Below are 19,862 nucleotides of genomic sequence, written 5' to 3'. Positions count from 1 at the left end.
TTATAAATGAATTCCAACTTGAAGAAAATACAGCCCAAATGCCACTGCAGGAACCAAGTAGGAATAACTTTGTACAATTCACTGCCCCGGCTAACAACCAAAAGGAGCCAGCCTAGAACTTCACAAAGAAGTCATAGAGCTGTTAATTTGAGCAAGGTGATCAAAACAGAACAGTTAACTTAAGGCTACTACATGCCAAATGCACATATGAAATTCAAAACTGGTTAAATATGTACACTTGCACTGCTGTGAGGGAGTAGATAGACCATTATTGCTAAAACAAATCCTCTGTTTTAAAGTCAGGCTACATTTTTAAAGAAAAAAGCAACATTACAAAAACCTTTTGTTTTAAATTGAAACCAAATTGTTGTCTGCCATGGAAACCATTTGACAAGAGTCAGCCAGCTTCACCTTTTACTATGAGGATAATTTATCAATGCCAAGTCATAACAAACATCCCGTACACAGACTCAATTCCATCTCTCTGACTCCCTGGCCCCCTTGCCAGGGATTCTAACACACTCCAAAACACAGGCTTCTGCTTTTCAGAGTTAGATAAAGAAGCCACAGCTAAATACAACAATTTTCTTACCAGGTCTTGCTGGTTGCTAGAGAACCAGATGGTGATCCATAGGGGTGAGAATGAAGAATAACATTCTCATTAAGAAGAAAAACAGAAGAACTGGTGTTCTTCCAAACTGGAAGTCCCTTAAAATGCCCTAAATCAGTATACTTTCTCCAAAATGCCCTCTTTCTATAGGGAATTAAGAGTAAGGAGAAGAGGCAAAGTGTGTTTCTTAAGTATAAAAAGAAGTTGTTTTAAATACGGATTTTTTTTCCTAGCTCTGAAAGCATCTCTCTGTTGTTAAAAAGCAATTTAAAATATCCTTAAATAATTTGTTATAAAACATATCTCATGGAATTCTTTGTAGCTACAAGTTTAATAAACATACTTTCTCTCACAGAGGTTCTTTATTCACAAACGCTACCTGTTAAAAATATATCCTTTATGAGAATACTCATTTCCATAGTTATCAACTGTGATATCAATGACCATGAGATTTGACAGAAAAGATACAACATGTAACTTTTTTCAAAAATATGTTATTTAAAAAGCTAAAATAATTTATAAAATAGCATTCAAGTGATGCCATAGAACAAAACACTCCTATTCTATAACCATGTGTGAAGACTGTGAAATTAAGTGACTGGTCTCCCAAAGCAGTGTAACCTAGAGAGCTGATTATAGAGAAAACAAATCATGAAGAATTCCAATAGTTATAAAATTTTTCATTTTGGATAATATCTTCTTACCATCTTTGCAGGTTTTTCCATTCTCCAGGAGTTTGACCCCAGTGGGGCAAGCACACTGATAAAAAGGCTTGACTGGAGACATCAAACACAAATGGGAACAACCCCCATTGTCAATTCCACATGGATTTGTGGCTGTCAAATATAAATCACATTGATTAATACCAATGATTACTAAGTACACAAAGGTTAACAACCATAACATGAACAAATGTGATAAGCCAAAATTATTACCAAATGTCATGCAGGTGCTTGACTATCAAACCATCTGCAAAGACGGGAATTAATGAGTGTGAATTTACTTAGTATTTTGTATCCAAAGAGGAACACACAACAGGTAAAGCAGGAGATCCCTGCCCTAAAAGAGGTTACAATTTAGTCAGTTAAACAAAATTAACAAAAAGTAAAACTTAAAAAAAAAACAATAAAACTAAGTGCTATTTTGCATATTATAGACAATAAGTATAGAGTTAAATGGGAAAAAAACCACTGAGGTTTAAAGAATTGAAGAAGAGCTTTATGGAGTATATAGCACAGCAGCCTTCAAGGATAGGAAGGATAGATGAAGAGGACATTTCAAGTATGGTAAAGCTATCTGAATAAAACTTTGGGGGCTATAAACTGGGTAAGATAATAAGGTGAACAGTATAACTGGAGGTTAAGGTTTCTACTGACTAATAGGAACTAAAGCTGAATGAATACAAAGAATGGGAATAGATTAAAGTGAAGGACACTGAAAGCCAAGAAAAGTAATTATGTTGAAAAGTCATATGCCTTGGGAAGATTAACATAGAAGGGATAAGCAGAAAAAAGAGGAAAATGAAAATCAGAGAAAACTAATTAGCAAACTTTGGAAATTATGGAAAGGGATATGTCCAAACAATACTCATAGAAAAAATCAACATAAGATGGAGACCAATGGAACATGAAAGATAAAAGTAACCAACATGAAAGATAACTGCAAATTCTCAAATTAGTAAAACATAAAGGACCAACAATGCCATTTAAAAAGAAAAACAGGAGGCCAGGCACGGTGGCTCGTGACTATAATCCCAGCACTTTGGGAGGCCAAGGCGCGTGGATCACTTGAGCCCAGGAGTTTGAGACCAGCCTGGGTCACCAACACGGTGAGACCCTACCTCTATAAAAAATACTAAAATTAGCCAGGTGTGGTGGCATATGCCTGTAGTCCCAGCTACTCAGGGAGCTGAGGTGGGAAGATCCCTTGAGCCTAGAAGTTTGAGGCTGCAGGGAGTCGTGATCACATAAACGCATGACAGAGCAAGACTCCATCTCAAAAAACAAACAAAAAACAGGGAAAATTCTCTTTTGAGGGCTATGAAGAATAAAAAAATTCATACAAGTGACTGAACATTTTCTTCGGTACAGAAGAGTAACACATATACTTAAAAACATTTTTATGGGCTCATGATCATCAGATTCCAACATAACACTTTCAATATTTGATTATCTCCCCCTAAATGGAGAGAGCTAATATAAAGCAACACATGTTGCAAAATCTCTTCATTTTTGGCTATGTAATAAAATCTGAAATACACTCAGACAGATGCCAGACATTTATTTACACGAAAGTGCCAAACCCTTAACATTCTCATATTCCTTTTAAACCTAATTCCAGTCCTCTCTCACAAGTTCTCAGCAGTCATTGCCCAAGTCATTGTAAAGGCTGACCAAACACAGAACCAAAACTAAGGAAAACAAGGTGGGAGGAGTACACAGAAAAGTTTAAGTAGGTATTTTATTTAGCAAGCTGAGGTACTTAAATTCAAATACATTCTAGATTAACGGAGTTTTCATTTAAAAAGAAGAGGGGGTTTTTTGTGTGCGTGTGTGGTTTTTTTTTTTTTTTTTTTTTTTTGAGACATAATTTCATTCTTGTTGCCCAGGCTGAAGTGCAATGGTGCGATCTTGGCTCACTGCAACCTCCGCCTCCTGGGTTCAAGCGATTCTCCTTCCAAAGTTTGTTAATTAGTTTTCTCTGATTTTCATTTTCCCCTTTTTTCTGCTTATCCCTTCTATGTTAATCTTCCCAAGGCATATGACTTTTCAACATAATTACTTTTCTTGGCTTTCAGTGTCCTTCACTTTAATCTATTCCCATTCTTCGTATTCATTCAGCTTTAGTCTAATATTTTTGTCATTTTAGTAGAGACAGGGTTTCACCACGTTGGTCAGGCTGGTCTCAAACTCCTGACCTCAAGTGATCCACCTGCTTCGGCCTCCCAAAGTGTGGGATTACAGGCATAAGCCACCGCGTCTGGCCCAAGAGTTTGTTTTTTAAACACACATCAACACATTCAACTACATATTGAAAGAAATAATATGAACAAAAAAATTCATTTGTGTATAAGCCTAGCATATAAGCTATCTCAATTTTTAAATTATCTCTCTCTTCTCTGCCTCTAAAACTGCTGACGCAAAAAGACTGAGGTGGTCTGTAATGACAGGCTACAAATGGTCTAGGCTATTGCCTAACCTGAATTATATTTTTACATTTTCCCTTTTTTTTTTTTTTGAGCAAAGTCTCGCTCTGTTGCCCAGGCTGGAGTGCGGTGGCACAATCTCGGCTCACTGCAATCTCCACCTCCCGGGTTCAAGTGACACTCCTGACTCAGCCTCCCAAGTGGCTGGGACTACAGGTGCACACCACCACACCCCATTAATTTTTGTATTTTTTAGTAGAGACAGGGTTTCACGATGTTGGCCAGGCTGGTCTCAAACTCCTGACCTCATGTGATCTGCCTGCTTCGGTCTCCCAAAGTGCTGGGATTTTAACTCTTTTTTTTTTTTTTTTTTTTGAGATGGAGTCTTGCTGTCTCCCAGGCTGGAGTGCAATGGCGCAATCTCAGCTCACTGCAACCTTGGCCTCCCGAGTTCAAGTGATTCTCTTGCCTCAGCCTCCCAAGCAGGATTTTAACTCTTTTTTATTCCCGCCAACTATCTTTGGATATGCCCTCCCTCCACCTGATCCTCACTAAAGCCAGACATTAGAGTGCTACAAAGCTGTTCCAACTTGCAATTTAAAAATCAAGGATCACTTACCATTTGGCTGCCTCTGTTGGCTGAAGGCATGTATATCCATGGGAGAGAAGATGTTAGAATGGATTTCACGCAGACCCTCACCAGTATACTTGTTGCAAGCCAAAATGGAGTGTGTGCTCCAGTCAGTCCAGTACAATATGTCCTCAAATAACGTCAAGGCAAAAGGATGTGGAAGGGAACCTTTAACCACTGCCTGCCTATTTAACACAAAGAGAAAAATTTAAACTTATTTCTAAATTTTCTTCTTCTATCATAACGTCACCTCTCCCATTAAAATGATCTTAGTTCACATTAACACATACAAATTTTGAGTAATACATACCATTAGGTCAAATACACCTATAAAAATAATTTACATAATGAATTCATATATATTTTTAAGGTATCCAAAAGCCCCAAACAAGCACTTGGGAATAGTCCCTAACTTTGCAGCGGGCCTCAAGTTCAGTACAAGACACCCGGCAGAGAGAGAGCACTGCTTTTTCACTGTTTGCACTGCTGTCAAATCCTACTCTTCAACTACCATCTCTGGACTCACAGCTTCCATCCTTTCACATAATTCATGTCTTCAGACAGAGAAAGGTAAGCAATGAGAAAAATCACAGGGGTTACAGTTGGCACTGAAGTAGATTTATATCAGCAATAGGTTTTTTCCTTCTTGATGTGGAAGAACAAAGAACCTGAGCCTGTTTTGTCCATCACTTCTTATGGTTTTGATAACTGAGAATGAAACATAAACATGAGGCCAAAACGGCATGCAGGTAGCACTCTCCCTGCAAACCCCAGTCTAGCTCCAGCAAATGATCATCTTAGCTGGCTTTTCCCTATATTCAGGCAGCCAAAAAGAAGTCCTGTTAGTGGTGGAATATGTTCATGAGACAAACCAGATCCAAAATTTTCACAAGCAATACATACTTTTTAAAAGGAAAAGTAGACAGGTTAGTACTTAAGGCAAAGAACTTTGTAGAGTATCAGAGAGAGTTATAGAATAAGCAAATGCTCTGGAATAATGAACAAATCACGTTTTGAGTCAAAATAGTATTCAAGAAAATACATGTTTTGATATTTTCACAAATCCAAGTTTCCCAATAGCCCACCCAGGAGGCAGAGATGGGCAGAGAGGGAGGAAGGGAAAGAAAAATGAAGGGAAAAGGGAAGGGAAAACATAAGCTACTGAAGAGAAATTAAAAGTATCATATATCTTAAGAAAGATGATTCAATTTTCAGGTCCTTGAGGTTAACTGATGATTTCTACTATCTAACAGACTACCAGCATATTAAATTAAAAGCAATTAAGATCATTTTTATGTGTAAGCAGGATTACCACCTGTGATTGCACATGGAATGGTCTTAGTCTAAAGCATTATAAATTCAGACAAGATACCTGCACTGCCAACCCATATCACCAGTTTTCTCATTTTCCTTAATCCTCTCTTCCCTAAGTAAAAAGCTTACTATTCCTTCTCATTTCCCAAAGAGAACTGTCACAATACCTTCTCCTAAAGTGCTTTCTTCCACTTTTTAAATGGACAGTTTTATTAAATTTACTAAAGAGACTATATTATTTACAGGGTGATGGCACAGTTTACGTTCAATTTTAAACAGGCCTGTATATTTCACACTAAAGTCTTCCAAAATTCATGGTGGAAACAGAGAGAGAACTGAGAAAGCTGCCAAAAAAGACAAGTAACACAAATGAAAAAGAGTAGTTAAAACTAAGTTACTTGGCATTTCACCATCTTAAAGAACTGCTTTGAAAAACTAGAGGAAAAAAAAAGCCTTCAAAAAGTTTTGTATATCATTACGTGAAAAGTTGAAATTCACTCTACTGAACTAAACATAGGAAAATAAACATATGGAAAAGGCAAAATCCCCAAAAGCTATATTCATTTTATATATTAATTGAATGCATAAACTTAGAAATCAGAGGTAAGCTTAAATCCCCCCTTGACACTTATTACTGACACCATTTCTGCAAGTTTTATTTCTTCATCTGTCAACGGAAGGTAATAATCTATCCTCACTGAGTTACTGTGAAGACTAAATAACATATGCAAAAGCCATTCAGCACTATGCTTGCTACTTAATACTTTCATTAATGATTCCTCAATTTTAAGACACATATTTTCAGTATTTTAACATTTCTGATATAAGGGTAATATTTACAATGTGAACATTTCATGTGGTAGTTTTTAAAATCAGTAAGTTCTTAAAATCAATGGCTTATTAGAATCAGTAAATACCATACTAATATTAATTTTCTTTTTTTGAGACAGAGTCTTGTTCTTGTCACCCAGGATGGAGTACAGCGGCGTGATCCTGGCTCACTGCAACCTCTGCCTCCAGGGTTCAAGCGATTCTCCTGCCTCAGCCTCCCAGCAGCTGGGATTACAGGCATGCACCACCATGCCTGGCTAATTTTGTATTTTTAGTAGAGATGGGGTTTCACCATGTTGACCAGGCTGGTCTCAAACTCCTGACCTCAGGTGATCTGCCCACCTTGGCCTCCTAAAATGCTGAGATTACAGGCGTGAGCCACCGCACCCCACCGTAACATTAAATTTAAATGTCACTTTCTTTTCATAGCCATTCTTAATTTCCTCCCGCCACAAGCCAAGTTTGTTTTCTTTCTATACGTTCTCATAACACTTAGTGAACTGTTTTATAACTGTTTACCTATCCAACAACTCTATAACAGATAACCTTTTTGAGAGTAGAACTCTAGCTTATTTATATACCAAGGATCCCACACAAGGGTAAGGTGCACAAATTAGGTAGACTTACTAAACACTCTGGGGATGCTTGATAAAATTAAATGTTTTTAAGAAAATACATAATTAACAGAGCTGAACAAAAGGCAGAACTAAGAACACTATCATGCAAGGGTGATATAAGGATTTGTCCAGCCAACTATGACTTGTTCCTGAAAGTAGGGATAACCACACAGAGTATTCCCCTTTCTTCTCTCTGGCTGAGGTTACCAAGTAAGCCTACCTCCTGATCCCCATCTGGAAACACAAGTTACTTCAAGGAGGAGTTGATCGTGGCTGCTAAGAACCAAGGTGGCAGGTAAGATCCAAGCCTAGTTCCTCAATAGTAGGTCACAACAATAACAGAAACTAAAAAATGGATCACCACACTGGAGACCACAGAAAAGAAACCGAGACTCCCCCCAACCTCACTGAAGTTTTCATATAGTGCTTGCAATCTCTGAGCATCATCTCCTGCCTATGTCTGCCACATTCTGCAACTTACTGATAAAGCTCACTACTGCCAATACCTACCAGGCACCTCTTGCTAGCTCTTTGAGATTCTTTGAACTTTGCAAGGTGGTTCTTTTGAACTCTGCACCAACTGGACTTATCCTTTATAAAACACCTGCATGCCCTCATTTAGTTTTTGTTTCTGGACCTCCTCCCAGATAGTCATCTTCTGCTCCTCTCTCAGAACTGCCCACTTGTGTGAGTAATAAATCTTTCTTTAATCATACCACAGGACCGCTGTCATGAGTTCTGACATCTGAACTTAACCTTGGAAGGAAGCTTCCCTTCACCACAGTGAGGCTGTAATAGTATCTAAGAAGACAACATCAGCAGCGATGGCAAAGCTTTTGAAAAATCTCCATGAATCCTCCACGTGAAAACAGAGAACAACCAGGTAATGAACCCCAAACCCCATGGACAACATTCACAACAAAGCTAGGTAAAACCCAGGATACAACATGGTACAGAAAACTACCAACAGCCATTAAGATATGACTGATATCGGCACCTCTGCAGGATGTGAGAAAGAAACAATAGGACATCTGGCAGGACAGAACACATAAAACAGACAACATTGGAAAGCTTAGTAGACCAATCTGAGAACAGCAACCAGCTATGAGGCGTTCTGGCCACTTCAAGAGTAAGTGAATACAATGAATTCATCGTCAGGCACTGAAAGGTCTAGCACTGTACTTTAACCTCTTGTGAACTCTCAAAATTGTCCTTCCTGGGCTCCCTTCCAGACAAAGCGTCATACTGAAGAGAAATCCCTGGGAGCAGACTGAAAAGTATGCATGATTGGTACAGGAGAACAATGGAAAAATAAAGTACAGAAAAAAGCAGAAGAAGGAAAGTGGGAGAGCCAGAAAATCCAGAAAGCTAGCTGTCATTATTTTTTAAACACATACACACAGACATGAGAGTTCTGTGAAACTGGAAAACTTATGAACTCTGCCTTCTTCTAAATGCTCAAGCAAAACAGTTTCATCACCTGAAAATAACAAAACAGATTACTAAGTCAAATCCCATTAATAAGTTAATATTAAAAATAAGAAAAGGATAAAGTGAAGAATAACATCCCTACAGACAATAAAAGTATGCTAGAAAGATATAGAAATAGAACAAATTAAACCGATAACTTATTTCAAAACAGTCAAAGTATTTAAAATAAGATACTAGTCATAAATGAACAACACAAATTAGAATCAGACAACTCAGAAGTGAGGTGACAGAACTTGATGAAAGAATGAGAGATACAAAAATACATCATTTCAGAAATGAAGTCTAAGAAATAGGAATGAATAAACATAATACATAAAGAAAAAATAGTGAAAAGGAAGAAATATTACAGAATAGAAAAAATATATTTAAAAAATAAAATATTTGAAGGACAAAGGACAAGGAAGAGAACAGAACCATACTGGAACAAGGAAATGACTCCAGATGGTAACTTGAACCCTCAGGAAAAATGAAGAATACCAGAAATAGTAAATATGCAGGTTAATACAAAAACTCTATAAATGATGTTTTCTCTTTTTCCTTTAACCTTTTTAACAGACATAAGATTGTATAAAGCAGTAAGTATAACCCTGTGTTAGATATAATAGAAATGTACTATAAATGACAATAATAGCACAAAGGATAGGAGAATGGAGATATACTTAGAGTAAAATATATGCACTTTACATAATTAATATTACCACAAAGTAGACTTTGACAAAATGCATGTTGCAATCCCTAAAATAATTACCTTTAAAATCCCAAAAATACAGTTCAAAATTATCATCCAAGGAATCAAAATGACACACTAGAAAATATCTACTTAATACAAAGGACAAAGGAACAAAGATGACGTAAGATAATTAAAAAAAAAAAAAAAAAACACCAAAATGTCAGACATAAGCCCAACCATATCATTAATGACATTCAATGTGAATAAACACACCAATCAAAAGGCAAAGGCTGTTAGACTGAATAAAACAAAGGTTACACTATATGCTGTTTATAAAAGACACATTTTACATTCAAAGATACAAACACATTGAAAAGAAAAGGTTACAGTAAACAGTAACCATAAGAGAGCTGGAGCAGTTCTATCAGACAAAATAGATTTTAAGTATAAAAAGGTAACTAGAGATACAGTGGCAGGTTTTATGAGAAAGAGTCAACAGGAAGTTATAATTAGAAACATACAGGTACCTAAAAACAGAGCCCCAGAACAAATGAAGCAAAAACTGACAGAAATCAAAGGAAAAATAGGCAGTTCAACAATATAGTTGGAGAGCTCAACACCCTATTCTCACTAAAGGAAAGAACAACTAGATAGAAAATTACCAAGGATACAGAAAATTTGAACATTATTAACCAACTTAACCTACTATCTACAGAACATTCCATGCAACAACAGAATACACAATCTTTTCACGTACACGTGGAACTTTCTCCAGGACACCACATGCTAGGAGACAGAATTAATCTTAAAAGACTGAACTCATATAAAATAAAAAGACTGAACTCATATAAAATATACTACTATCTGACCATAATGAAATTCATCAAGAAATGAACAGAAGAAAATTTGGGAAATCAAATTATTTTCTAAATTTTTGAAATTTCTTTCTCAATTTCCTCTAAATCAGCAATGAGTCAAGGAAGAAATTACAACAAAAGTTTTTGAATATTCTGAGCTAAAAGAAAATGAAAATACAAAATATGGAAATGTATATAGAATACTAATGCCTGTATTAGAAAAGGAGAGAGATCACAAATCAATTATTTATGATTTAACCTTAAGACACTGGAAGAAGAAGAGTAAATTAAATCCAAAGCAAGCATAAGGAAGAAAATAAAAACATTAGGGTTAAAAAAAAAAAAAAGGCAATGAAACAGAAAACAGAAAAACAATAAAGGGGGGAAATCAATAAAACCAGAAGCTGGTTATTCTTTGAAAAGATCCACAAAATTGACAACCCTTTAGTGCTAGACTGACCAAAAAAAAAAGATGCAAATTGTGAAAACTGTGAATAAAGTGATGAATGAAAGAGAAACACTGCCTTACACAAACTAAAAGAATTATTAGGAAATACCATTAACAACTTTATGCCAACAAATTAGACAAATTTATGAAACAAAAATATTCCTGGAAAAAAAACCAAATTACTAACTGACTCAAGAAGAAACAGAAAATCTGATAGATCTACAACAAACAAGGAAATTGAATTCGTAATTAATATCTTCCCAAAAAGAAATCTCCATGCCCAGATGGTTTCGGTGGTGAATTCTACCAAATATCTGTAGGAAAAATTGTATCAACTGGTCACACACTCTTCCAGAAAACAAAGAAAGAGGAAATATCTTCCGACTCTGAGGGTGATATTATGCTAATCTCAAAACCAAATAAACACAAGAAAAACTATGGATTAATATCCTTCACTATTAAAGACATAAAAATCCTCAACAGAATATTAGCAAACCAAATCTAACAACATTTCAAAAGAAGTAGAACTTATCCCAGAAATGCAAGATTGGTTTAACAACTGAAAACCAATTACTGAAATTCACCATGTTCATAAAATAAAGAATAAAACCATATAATCATTTCCACAGACGCAGAAAAAGGACTGGACAAAATCCAGTAATTATTTATGGTAAAACTGTCCATGAACTAGGAATAGAAAGGAACTTCCTCAACCTGGTAAAATCCCTTTATTAAAAAAACCTACAGGTAATATCATGCTCAAGACTATTTTTAATCTTTTTTTAAAAAAATAAAGCCAATACAAAGAAAAGCATACAAAACAAACATATAGCTTAACAAGTTACTATAAGGCAAACACTCTTGTAACCATGAATTCACCCAGATGAAGGAAAAAAACTTGATCTGGGTGAATCACCCAGACGACTTCAAAAGGCCCTGCATGAACCCTGTCCCAATCCCTCCCTCTCCACAGAAGTAACAATTATTCTGATTTTCTATTAGTCACTTTCTTGCCTTTATAGTTTTATTGCTTTTTGTAAGTGCGCATCCACAGAAAAATAGTTTAGTCTTAAGCCCCATTTTCATTTGCTATTTCTTTTAAAGTCTCTCTTTTAAAAAATGTTTAACTGGTACATAATAATTACACATATTTGTGGGGTACACAGCAATGTTGCAATATATATAAGGTACAGTGATCAGCTCAGGGTAATCAGCATATCCACCATCTCAAACATTTAACATTTCTGTGTTGGAAACATTCAGTATCCTCTTTGAAACTATATAATGTTTTACCTATTAAGTACAGTCATCCTACAGTGGTATAGAACACTCAAGCTTTTTCTTTCCAACTGTAATTCTGTATTTTTTAGCAAATCTCTTCTTATCTCTTCCTTCCCCTACCCTTTCCAGCCTCTAGCATCCCCTATTCTACTCTTCTGTGAGATCAGCATTTACCTTCCACATACGAGTGAGAACACGCATGGTTTAATTTTCTGTTCCTGGGCTTATTTCACTTAAGATAACGTTCTCCAGGTCTATCCATATTGCTGAGAATGACAGGATTTCATTCTTTTTATGGCTAAATGGTATTCCATTGTGTATATATACCACATTTTCTTTATCCATTCATCTGATGTTGGACACCTAGGTTGATTCCACATCTTGGCTATTGTAAATAGTGCTGCAATAAACGTAGGGGTGGAGATGTCTCGATACACTGATTTCCTTTCTTTTGGGTAAATGCCAAGTAGTGGGACTACTGGATCATATGGTAGTTCTATTTGTAATTTTTTGAGGAACTTCCATACTATTCTCCACAGTGGCTGTGCTAGTTTATACCCCCACCAACAGTGTATAAGAGTTCCCTTTTCTGTGCATTCTTGACCGTATTTTTCTTCAAGAAAATATTTATTGCATATTAGTGATTATGTTTTACAGCAAATTTAAATACATACACTTTTCGCAAACACAAAATGGGAATCGAGGGAACTATCGAATTTAAATATTGAACCAAGTTCTGGTTTTCACAATTCAGCAGCCAGTCATGGTTCTGTGCCAGGGCCACCAGTCCATGATTTCCAATAGTTGAGGATCTTTTCTGTATTTGGAACAAAATCTTCTTTATATGTGACAATTGTTTCCACATAAAATCCTTTTGGGCGTTCAGATAGTTCACTGGGTACTTCACTTGTTGAGCCATCCTTTTGGTCTACTGACGACTTCGCCGTTGTCCGGCAGTAGTAAAGCAGTGAGCCCAACACAGACCAGGTGCCAATCCCGTAGACCACCGACATCCGCCGGTACCAGGCCATGAACTCACTTCGATACATGGGTACGCCAGCGAGTGCCTCGATTCTCGCAGGCTCATGGCAGAGGTGGGACTTCCAGTGAGGACCATATTACTTTTTGTCTTTTTGGTAATAGCCATATCGTAACTAGGGTGAGATGATACTTCATTGTGAATTTAATTTGCATTTCCTGGATGATTTGTGATGTTGAGCATTTTTTCATATGTTTGTGGCCATTTATATGCCCTCTTTTGATACATGTCTATTTGGATCATTTCCCCATTTTTTAACCAAATTGGTTTTTTGCTGTTGAACTGTTTGAGTTCCTTGTATATTCTGGATATTAATCCCATGTCAGATGAGTAATTTGCAAATATTTTCTCTCATTCTGTAGGTCGTCTTTTCACTGTGTTGTTTCCTTTGCTGTGTAGAAGCTTTTTAGTTTAATATAATGCATCTGGTATTTTTTGCTTTTGTTGCCTGCATTTTTGAGGTCTTATCCATAAAATCTTTCCCCAGACCAATGTCCTGAAGCATTTCCTCTATGGTTTCCTCTAGTAGTTTTATAGTTTCAAGTCTTACTCTTAGGTCTTTGATCCATTTTGAGTTGATTTTTGTATGAGAGGTGGGTGTCTAGTTTCATTCTTCCACATGTGGATATCCAGTTTCCCCAGCATCATTTATTAAAAAGACTATCCTTTCCCCAATCTATGTTCTTGGCACTTTTGTCAAAAAGCAATTGGCTATAGATGCATGGATTAATTTCTGGGTTTTCTATTCTGTTCCATTGGTGTATGTTTGTTTTTATGCCAGTACCATGCTGTTTTGGTTACTACAACTTTGTGGTATATTTTGAAGTCTGTTAGTATGATGTCTCCAGCTTTGTTCTTTTTGCTCAGGATTGCTTCGGCTATTCAGGGTCTTTTATGGTCCCATACAAATTTTAGGATTTTTTTTTTCTATTTCTGTGCAGAATGTCATTGGTATTTTAATAGGGACTCCACTGAATCTGTAGGTTCCTTTGGGTAGTATGGTCATTTTAACAATAATAATTATTCCAATCCATGAGCATGAAATGTTTTTCCATTTGTATGTATCCCTCTTCAATTTCTTTCATCAGTGTTTTGTAGCTTTCTCTGAAAAGGTCTTTCACTTCCTTGGTTAAATTTATTCCTAGGTATTTTATTAATTTCTTATAGCTATTGTAAATGACACTGCCTTCTTAATTTCTTTTTCAGCTAGTTTGTTGTTTGTGTATAGAAATGCTACTGATCTTTTTGTGTTGATTTTGTATCCTGCAACTTTACCAAATTTGTTGATCAGTTCTAAGAATTTTTTTTTTTTTTGGTAGGGTGTTCAAGTCTCTTTTCCTGTCTGTCTCTTCCTTACAATCTCTCTGTTAAAGTACCTAAGATATTTCATTTATATGTCCAGATCTGCTGATGTACTCTCATGGTGCAGTTCAATGTTTCTCTGTCCTCTGTATTTCCTACAAATGGCCAGCTGATATACAACCTTGACCAGACTCTTGTTGAATTGATCCCTTTGACAAAATAGTAGGTAGTAGTGTGTTCTTATATCAGAAGGCAAATAATGTCTGTTCTTTTTCTTCTTGCGATGTTAGTAGTCATCGACGCTCACCACCTAGACCCACTCGTTCACCAAAGTTATAAAATGGTGGTATTGCAATTCTGTCATTTCTTTTTCATTTATCAATTGAAATAGTTCTCCCATATCTACTATTTTGTTAGCCAGAGGTACCCTCATATAGGAAAAGCAGGATAAATTGCTTCTTTCTGGTATTTATTAATGTTCAAGGTAATAAATTTGTTCCTATGATGCTCTAATCTAAGAGTAACCAATTCCTTTTTAAAATATCATTATGAACTCAAGAATTTGAACACACTTCACAGGTTTCTACCAATCTCTGGCCAGTGGGAGTTCTGTAGTCATTTTTCCAGTCTTTCTGAAATGACCCTAAATAGTCTTTAACAGCCTCCTTACTATCTGTTATGACAATGTTCCAGCTCAGCATGTACATTTCTTGCCCACAACCTAGAATCAGCAATTTTGCCAGAAAGGCTTGGTTTCTTTTAAGGTGGAATGGTTTTTCCCAATACCACAATTTGGGTGCTACAGAAGTTCACTGCACACAGCACTGTAAATGTTCAATTGCTACTCAATTGGTCATTTTTGATCTAGTCCTCCTTCAGTGTTCATAGTCAGGAAACAAACAAACACAGTTGGGTATACATGTTTTTGAAAGATAAAATACCTAATAAGCGCATACTAGTAAGTAACTTTCCATTAAAATATGGAATTATCAGTTTGACTTAACCTCTGCAGTATAACATCTATAATTCCTCTCTTGCCCATTAAGAATCTACCAAATGCAGGAGCAATATATGTCCTAATACTTACTTGATGCAACAATACAAAGTTTCAGAATAACAATATTAATTATGACCACACCAATGTAGTTACTATAAGAATTAAATTTATGGCCAGGCATGATGGCTCCCACCTGTAATCCCAACACTTTGGTAGGCCAAGGCAGGCGGATCACTTGAGTCCAAGAGTTCAAGACCAGCTGGGCAACATGATGAAATCCCGTCTCTACTAAAAATACAAAAAATTAGTCAGGTGTGGTGGTGTGCACCTGCAGTCCCAGCTACTTGGGAGGCTCAGGTGGGAGGATAGCTTGTGCCCAAGAGGCAGAGGTTGCAGTGAACAGATTCTGCAACCTCTGCAGAATTCAAGCGATTCTCCTGCCTTAGCCTCCTGAGTAGCTGGAATTACAGGCACCCACCACCGTGCTTGGCTAATTTTTGTATTTTTTGTAGAGGCAGGGTTTCACCATGTTGGCCAGGATGGTCTCACTCCTGACTTCAGGCGATCCACCCACCTTGGCCTCCCAAAGTACTGGGATTATAGGCATGAGCCACCGTGCCCAGTCACAAATCTTCTCGTAAGAAACTTTTTCTACAGTTCATAGTTGTTCTATTCCCTTGCTTTGCTTTTCTTTCTAAAGAGTCTTATTATCTGTATGTTGTTTCTTCTTTGCCTATCTTCAGTGTTTATCATTTTCTCTCAAATCATCTTTTGTGTTTCTGTATTTCTTTTTGGTCTTTAAATTTTTCCTCCTTTTCAACCTCTATTTAAAGGTTTTTTGGTTTATTCAACCTAGTGTCCCTTCTAGTTTTCTTTTCTGAAGTGATTTTTTTAATTCTTTCTTAAGTTCTATCATTTCAATTCTGAATTTTTCTTTTTTTTTTTTGAGACAGAGTTTTGCTCATCACCCAGGTTAGAGTGCAATGGCATGATCTTGGCTCACTGCAACCTCTGCCTCCCGGATTCAAGCGATTCTACTGCCTCAGCCTCCCAAGTAGTTGTGATTACAGGTGTGCATCACGTCTAGCAAGTTTTTGTATTTTTAGTAGAGACGGGGTTTCACCATGTTGGCAAGGCTGGTCTCGAACTCCTGACCTCGGGTGATCCGCCTGCCTTGGCCTTCCAAAGTGCTGGGATTATAGGCGTGAGTCATTTCTGAATTTTTCTAATCTTATGTTATCCTTTCACATGTCATACTGGTTTCTAAATGACTTTAGACTCATTTATTTATTTGAAATTTAAAGAAAAAATTTATTGAAGATTTGAAAAATAATTCCTAAAAGATTGACTTTTCCAGAAAACTAGCTACACAATGAATCGCATCTACCATGTTAAAATGTGCACTAGACACAAATACAAAAACCATGCAACAAGCCACCATTCTTCAACAATTTGAGCAAAGTTAAATGCCAAAGGAACAACATGGATGACTTGCAAAGAATGGGCTGTTTAAGCACCATTAAAAAAAAAAGGGAGCACAAATGGATGAGTGTGTTCAGTTATATACACTGAATTGAACCTTTGGCACTAGGAATCACAGCATTTTGTCATATAGCATGAACACATATTATAAAAGTACATAGGGTCAAAGGAACAGGACCACCAGCATTCAAAAGCAGCTCTGTCAACTAGGCAATAAAACACTCTATAGCATGTGCCTCTGTTGTCCATTGTTGAATACACTGGCAGGAACTTTGAAGTGGGAAAAAAAGGTAAGATAGGAAAAAAGGAGCTATTACTCTTTTTATTTTCTCTGTTTAAAATTAAACAGAAAAATATCAATTGTTGTACAATAACATCTTCAAAGTGCATCATTTGTACAAGAGAAAGACTAAGAACAAAAATGTGTTTACAGAGATCCAGACATAAGTGAGTGAGAGCGTCTCTCAGACGGCTTTCTGATGGCTCTGGAGGAGCCATTCATAATTGCTGGGCACTAAAAAATGTTGCAGAATTCTTTGCCAGGTACTTTAGGAAACAGTGAAGATAATTCAGTAATAAAACAAAGCTCTGCCAGGCGTGGTGGCTCATGCCTGTAATCCCAGCACTTTGGGAGGCTGACGCGGGTGGATCACGAGGTAAGGAGTTCAAGACCAGCCTGACCAACATGGTGAAATCCCACCTCTACTAAAAATATAAAAATTAGATGGGCGTGGTGGTACACACCTGTAATCCCAGCTACTCAGGAGGCTGAGTCAGGAGAATCGCTTGAACCCGGGAGGCAGAGGTTGCAGTGAGCTTGAGATCATGCCACTGCACTCCCACTTGGGTAACAGAGTGAGACTCCATCTCAAAAAAAAAAAAAAAAACCAACAACAACAAAAAACACAAGGCTCTTCTCATCCAGAGGTGTATAGGCCAACATTGCTCCAATTTGTACATCAGTAGATGTGGTGCTCCATAAACCCCGGACATGAGTGCATGAGGGTGATCTGCAAGAATTTCAGCATACTGTGGTCTGTCAAACTTCTAGAGTAGCTGGGTGCCCAACATTACATTGAAGTATTCTTCTATCCCTGCCACAACTTCATTAACAGCATACTCATTATCTGTGTTTGCAGGAGATTTTTTGTAATTTGCATAATCCTGGAGAATGGAATCCACATTCTTCCTGGCAGAAAGATAAAAGAGATGTTTTTGTCTGGTAATTACGTCCCAGTCATCAACGAGCCATGGTTTCAGCTCTTCAGGAATCTTCACTTTTTAGCTTCAACTCTGTTCATGAATGTGTCCTCATTTTCAAGAGTAGGATCTACCCCGGGCCCTTTTCTTCCAAGGAGGCTGAGGCGTCTCACTGGTACTGCCACCATCTCCATTTCCAGGTATTTTCTGTTTGTTCTTTTTTGTTTTCACTTCAACATTTTCTGTTGCAGACCAGATGTCTTCTTTCTTGGGGCAGCCCCTCTCATCTTCCCTCTGCATACTGCTCCTGATTGGGTTTTTGAAGTTGTTTCTGCAAATTGGTGTCCATGTATTTGAGTACTCTTCTCTCTGGAACCCATGCATCCCAATTTTTATTCCAACCACTGTAATATACAAAGTATTTTACTTGTTTGTCCTTTATGGCAACCTTTACACATTTTGCTTCACGAAGAAGCAGTCCATGAAAGCACAGCACTTGCTCACCCTCCTGGAACTTAGGGTTTGAGTCCTGCTTCCACGTCATTTGTAAGTGATTCGCAGCCTCCTCCTTCTCCAGCTCATTTTATAATAGAGGTTTGATCTGTTCTGTGGTCATGTTTTTCTGGGGTGCTTTTATTTATAAGAGCTTTTGTTTTTTCCTTTATAATAACTTTAAATGGGATTTTACCTTGATGCTTTTCTGTTTCTCTTGTCTATGTAAAATTAGTGTTCGTGAACTTTTAAAATAATGTAGAGTTCAAGGTAGTTTTTCTAATGTCACAGAATTCATTCCTCTGTTGTTTTCACATAATGTTCAAAAACCTAGTAGCTTGCTTTCTGAGATCTACTAGCCGTTGATCTTCCCATCCTTATCTGAACCTTCCTTCCTTCCCCTCCTGTTCTTCTCTATTCTATTGTCCCTATCCTGCTCAATTTGGATTATTCTGTCCTATTCAATTTTGTTTTAATCAGTGTGGTGCTCTGTCCTGGATGAGCACTCTGGCAGGTTCATTTCAGTAGTTCCATTTTGAGAGTTCTCTGGGGCTAGACTGCTCTAGTTTCTTCTGTCTTTACCATGGTCATACTGCACTTGCCTAATATTGGAGTGGGCAATCCTCCCACCCTCCCATTTCAGCTGCTGTTCTTAAAATAACCCACCATCTTGTCCAGCAAATAGTTGTGGCTATTTTGGCGTTCCCCTGCTTTCAAGTCTTATGAGACACCCTGTTAAGTCTCCCTGCTTACTCTTGCATAGACAGTGATAACATGGAGGTCTTGTGGCTATTGGTGGTTTGCCCTTATCTAATTGTACCTTTGAATGCCTAAGGCTATAGTCAACTTTATCCATGTTTTTGGATTTGCTATCTAGTTTCTGTAGGTTTTAGTTAAAAACAAAAACAAAAAAACTATGACATGGCTACATCCATCTTCCTAGACTCCCCCTCACAGCCAGATTTGAGGTCAAAAACAGCAGTTGTTTCTATATTCATCATACACTTACTTTTTGACATTTAAATTTACTTTAAACCACACTGTTATATGTCATTTCACTCTTTTTTGAAAGAAGGCAAAAAATATTCCAACTCCATGATTACAAAAAGTTTAACTGAATTCTTTAAATCTTTCCTGGTTTTCAATACTTCTAAATGTTCCTTATTCTTAGTTCAGATAATTGACAAATGTTTATACTTTGAAAAAATCCTACAATCACCAAAAACTCTCATCTGGTGAGGTCTCAGATTGAGATCAAAAACCAAAATTATCATTAAAACAAAAGAATCCAAATATAAAATGTCTTTAAAAATCTGAACATAATCTGAGAAGAAATTCTATGTTTATGTTTTATAGACTTTGTCTTCCTTGAACACTGAAATGTATGGTACATGCAGTAGGTTTTCTCCTTGTCCAGTGATGAGCAAACTACAGCCCACAGGCTCATTCTGCTTT

At 36.9% G+C, this 19,862-nt stretch overlaps 2 protein-coding genes and 1 pseudogene across 2 annotated transcripts in view; all 3 read right to left on the bottom strand.

Annotated features, from left to right (window-relative positions):
• The window catches only part of LRP6 (LDL receptor related protein 6), a 155,779-nt gene that overhangs the window by 68,911 nt on the left and 67,006 nt on the right, over window positions 1-19,862 (bottom strand). Inside the window, exons 4-5 of the mRNA XM_003265508.4 lie at window positions 4,375-4,571; window positions 1,315-1,446 (exon numbers count right to left, since the gene is read on the bottom strand). Of these exons, the coding sequence (XP_003265556.1) occupies window positions 1,315-1,446; window positions 4,375-4,571 (329 nt within the window). The remainder of the gene's footprint in view (window positions 1-1,314; window positions 1,447-4,374; window positions 4,572-19,862) is intronic.
• On the bottom strand, window positions 12,504-12,993 carry LOC105738874 (small integral membrane protein 26). The gene has a single exon (XM_030805005.1). The coding sequence runs from the start codon at window positions 12,942-12,944 to the stop codon at window positions 12,657-12,659; it is 288 nt and encodes a 95-aa protein (XP_030660865.1). The 5' UTR covers window positions 12,945-12,993; the 3' UTR covers window positions 12,504-12,656.
• On the bottom strand, window positions 16,939-18,295 carry LOC115832852 (annotated as a pseudogene).

The sequence above is a fragment of the Nomascus leucogenys genome, chromosome 23 (assembly GCF_006542625.1).
Source record: "Nomascus leucogenys isolate Asia chromosome 23, Asia_NLE_v1, whole genome shotgun sequence".
Taxonomy (NCBI): Eukaryota; Metazoa; Chordata; class Mammalia; order Primates; family Hylobatidae; genus Nomascus; species Nomascus leucogenys.
The sequence above is the reverse complement of the archived record's forward strand: the minus strand, read 5'-3'. Positions and strand labels throughout refer to the sequence as shown.

Excerpts from the sequence above, each read along its gene's own strand:
- LOC105738874 (XM_030805005.1), bottom strand. The coding sequence starts at position 12,944 with ATGTATCGAAGTGAGTTCATGGCCTGGTACCGGCGGATGTCGGTGGTC.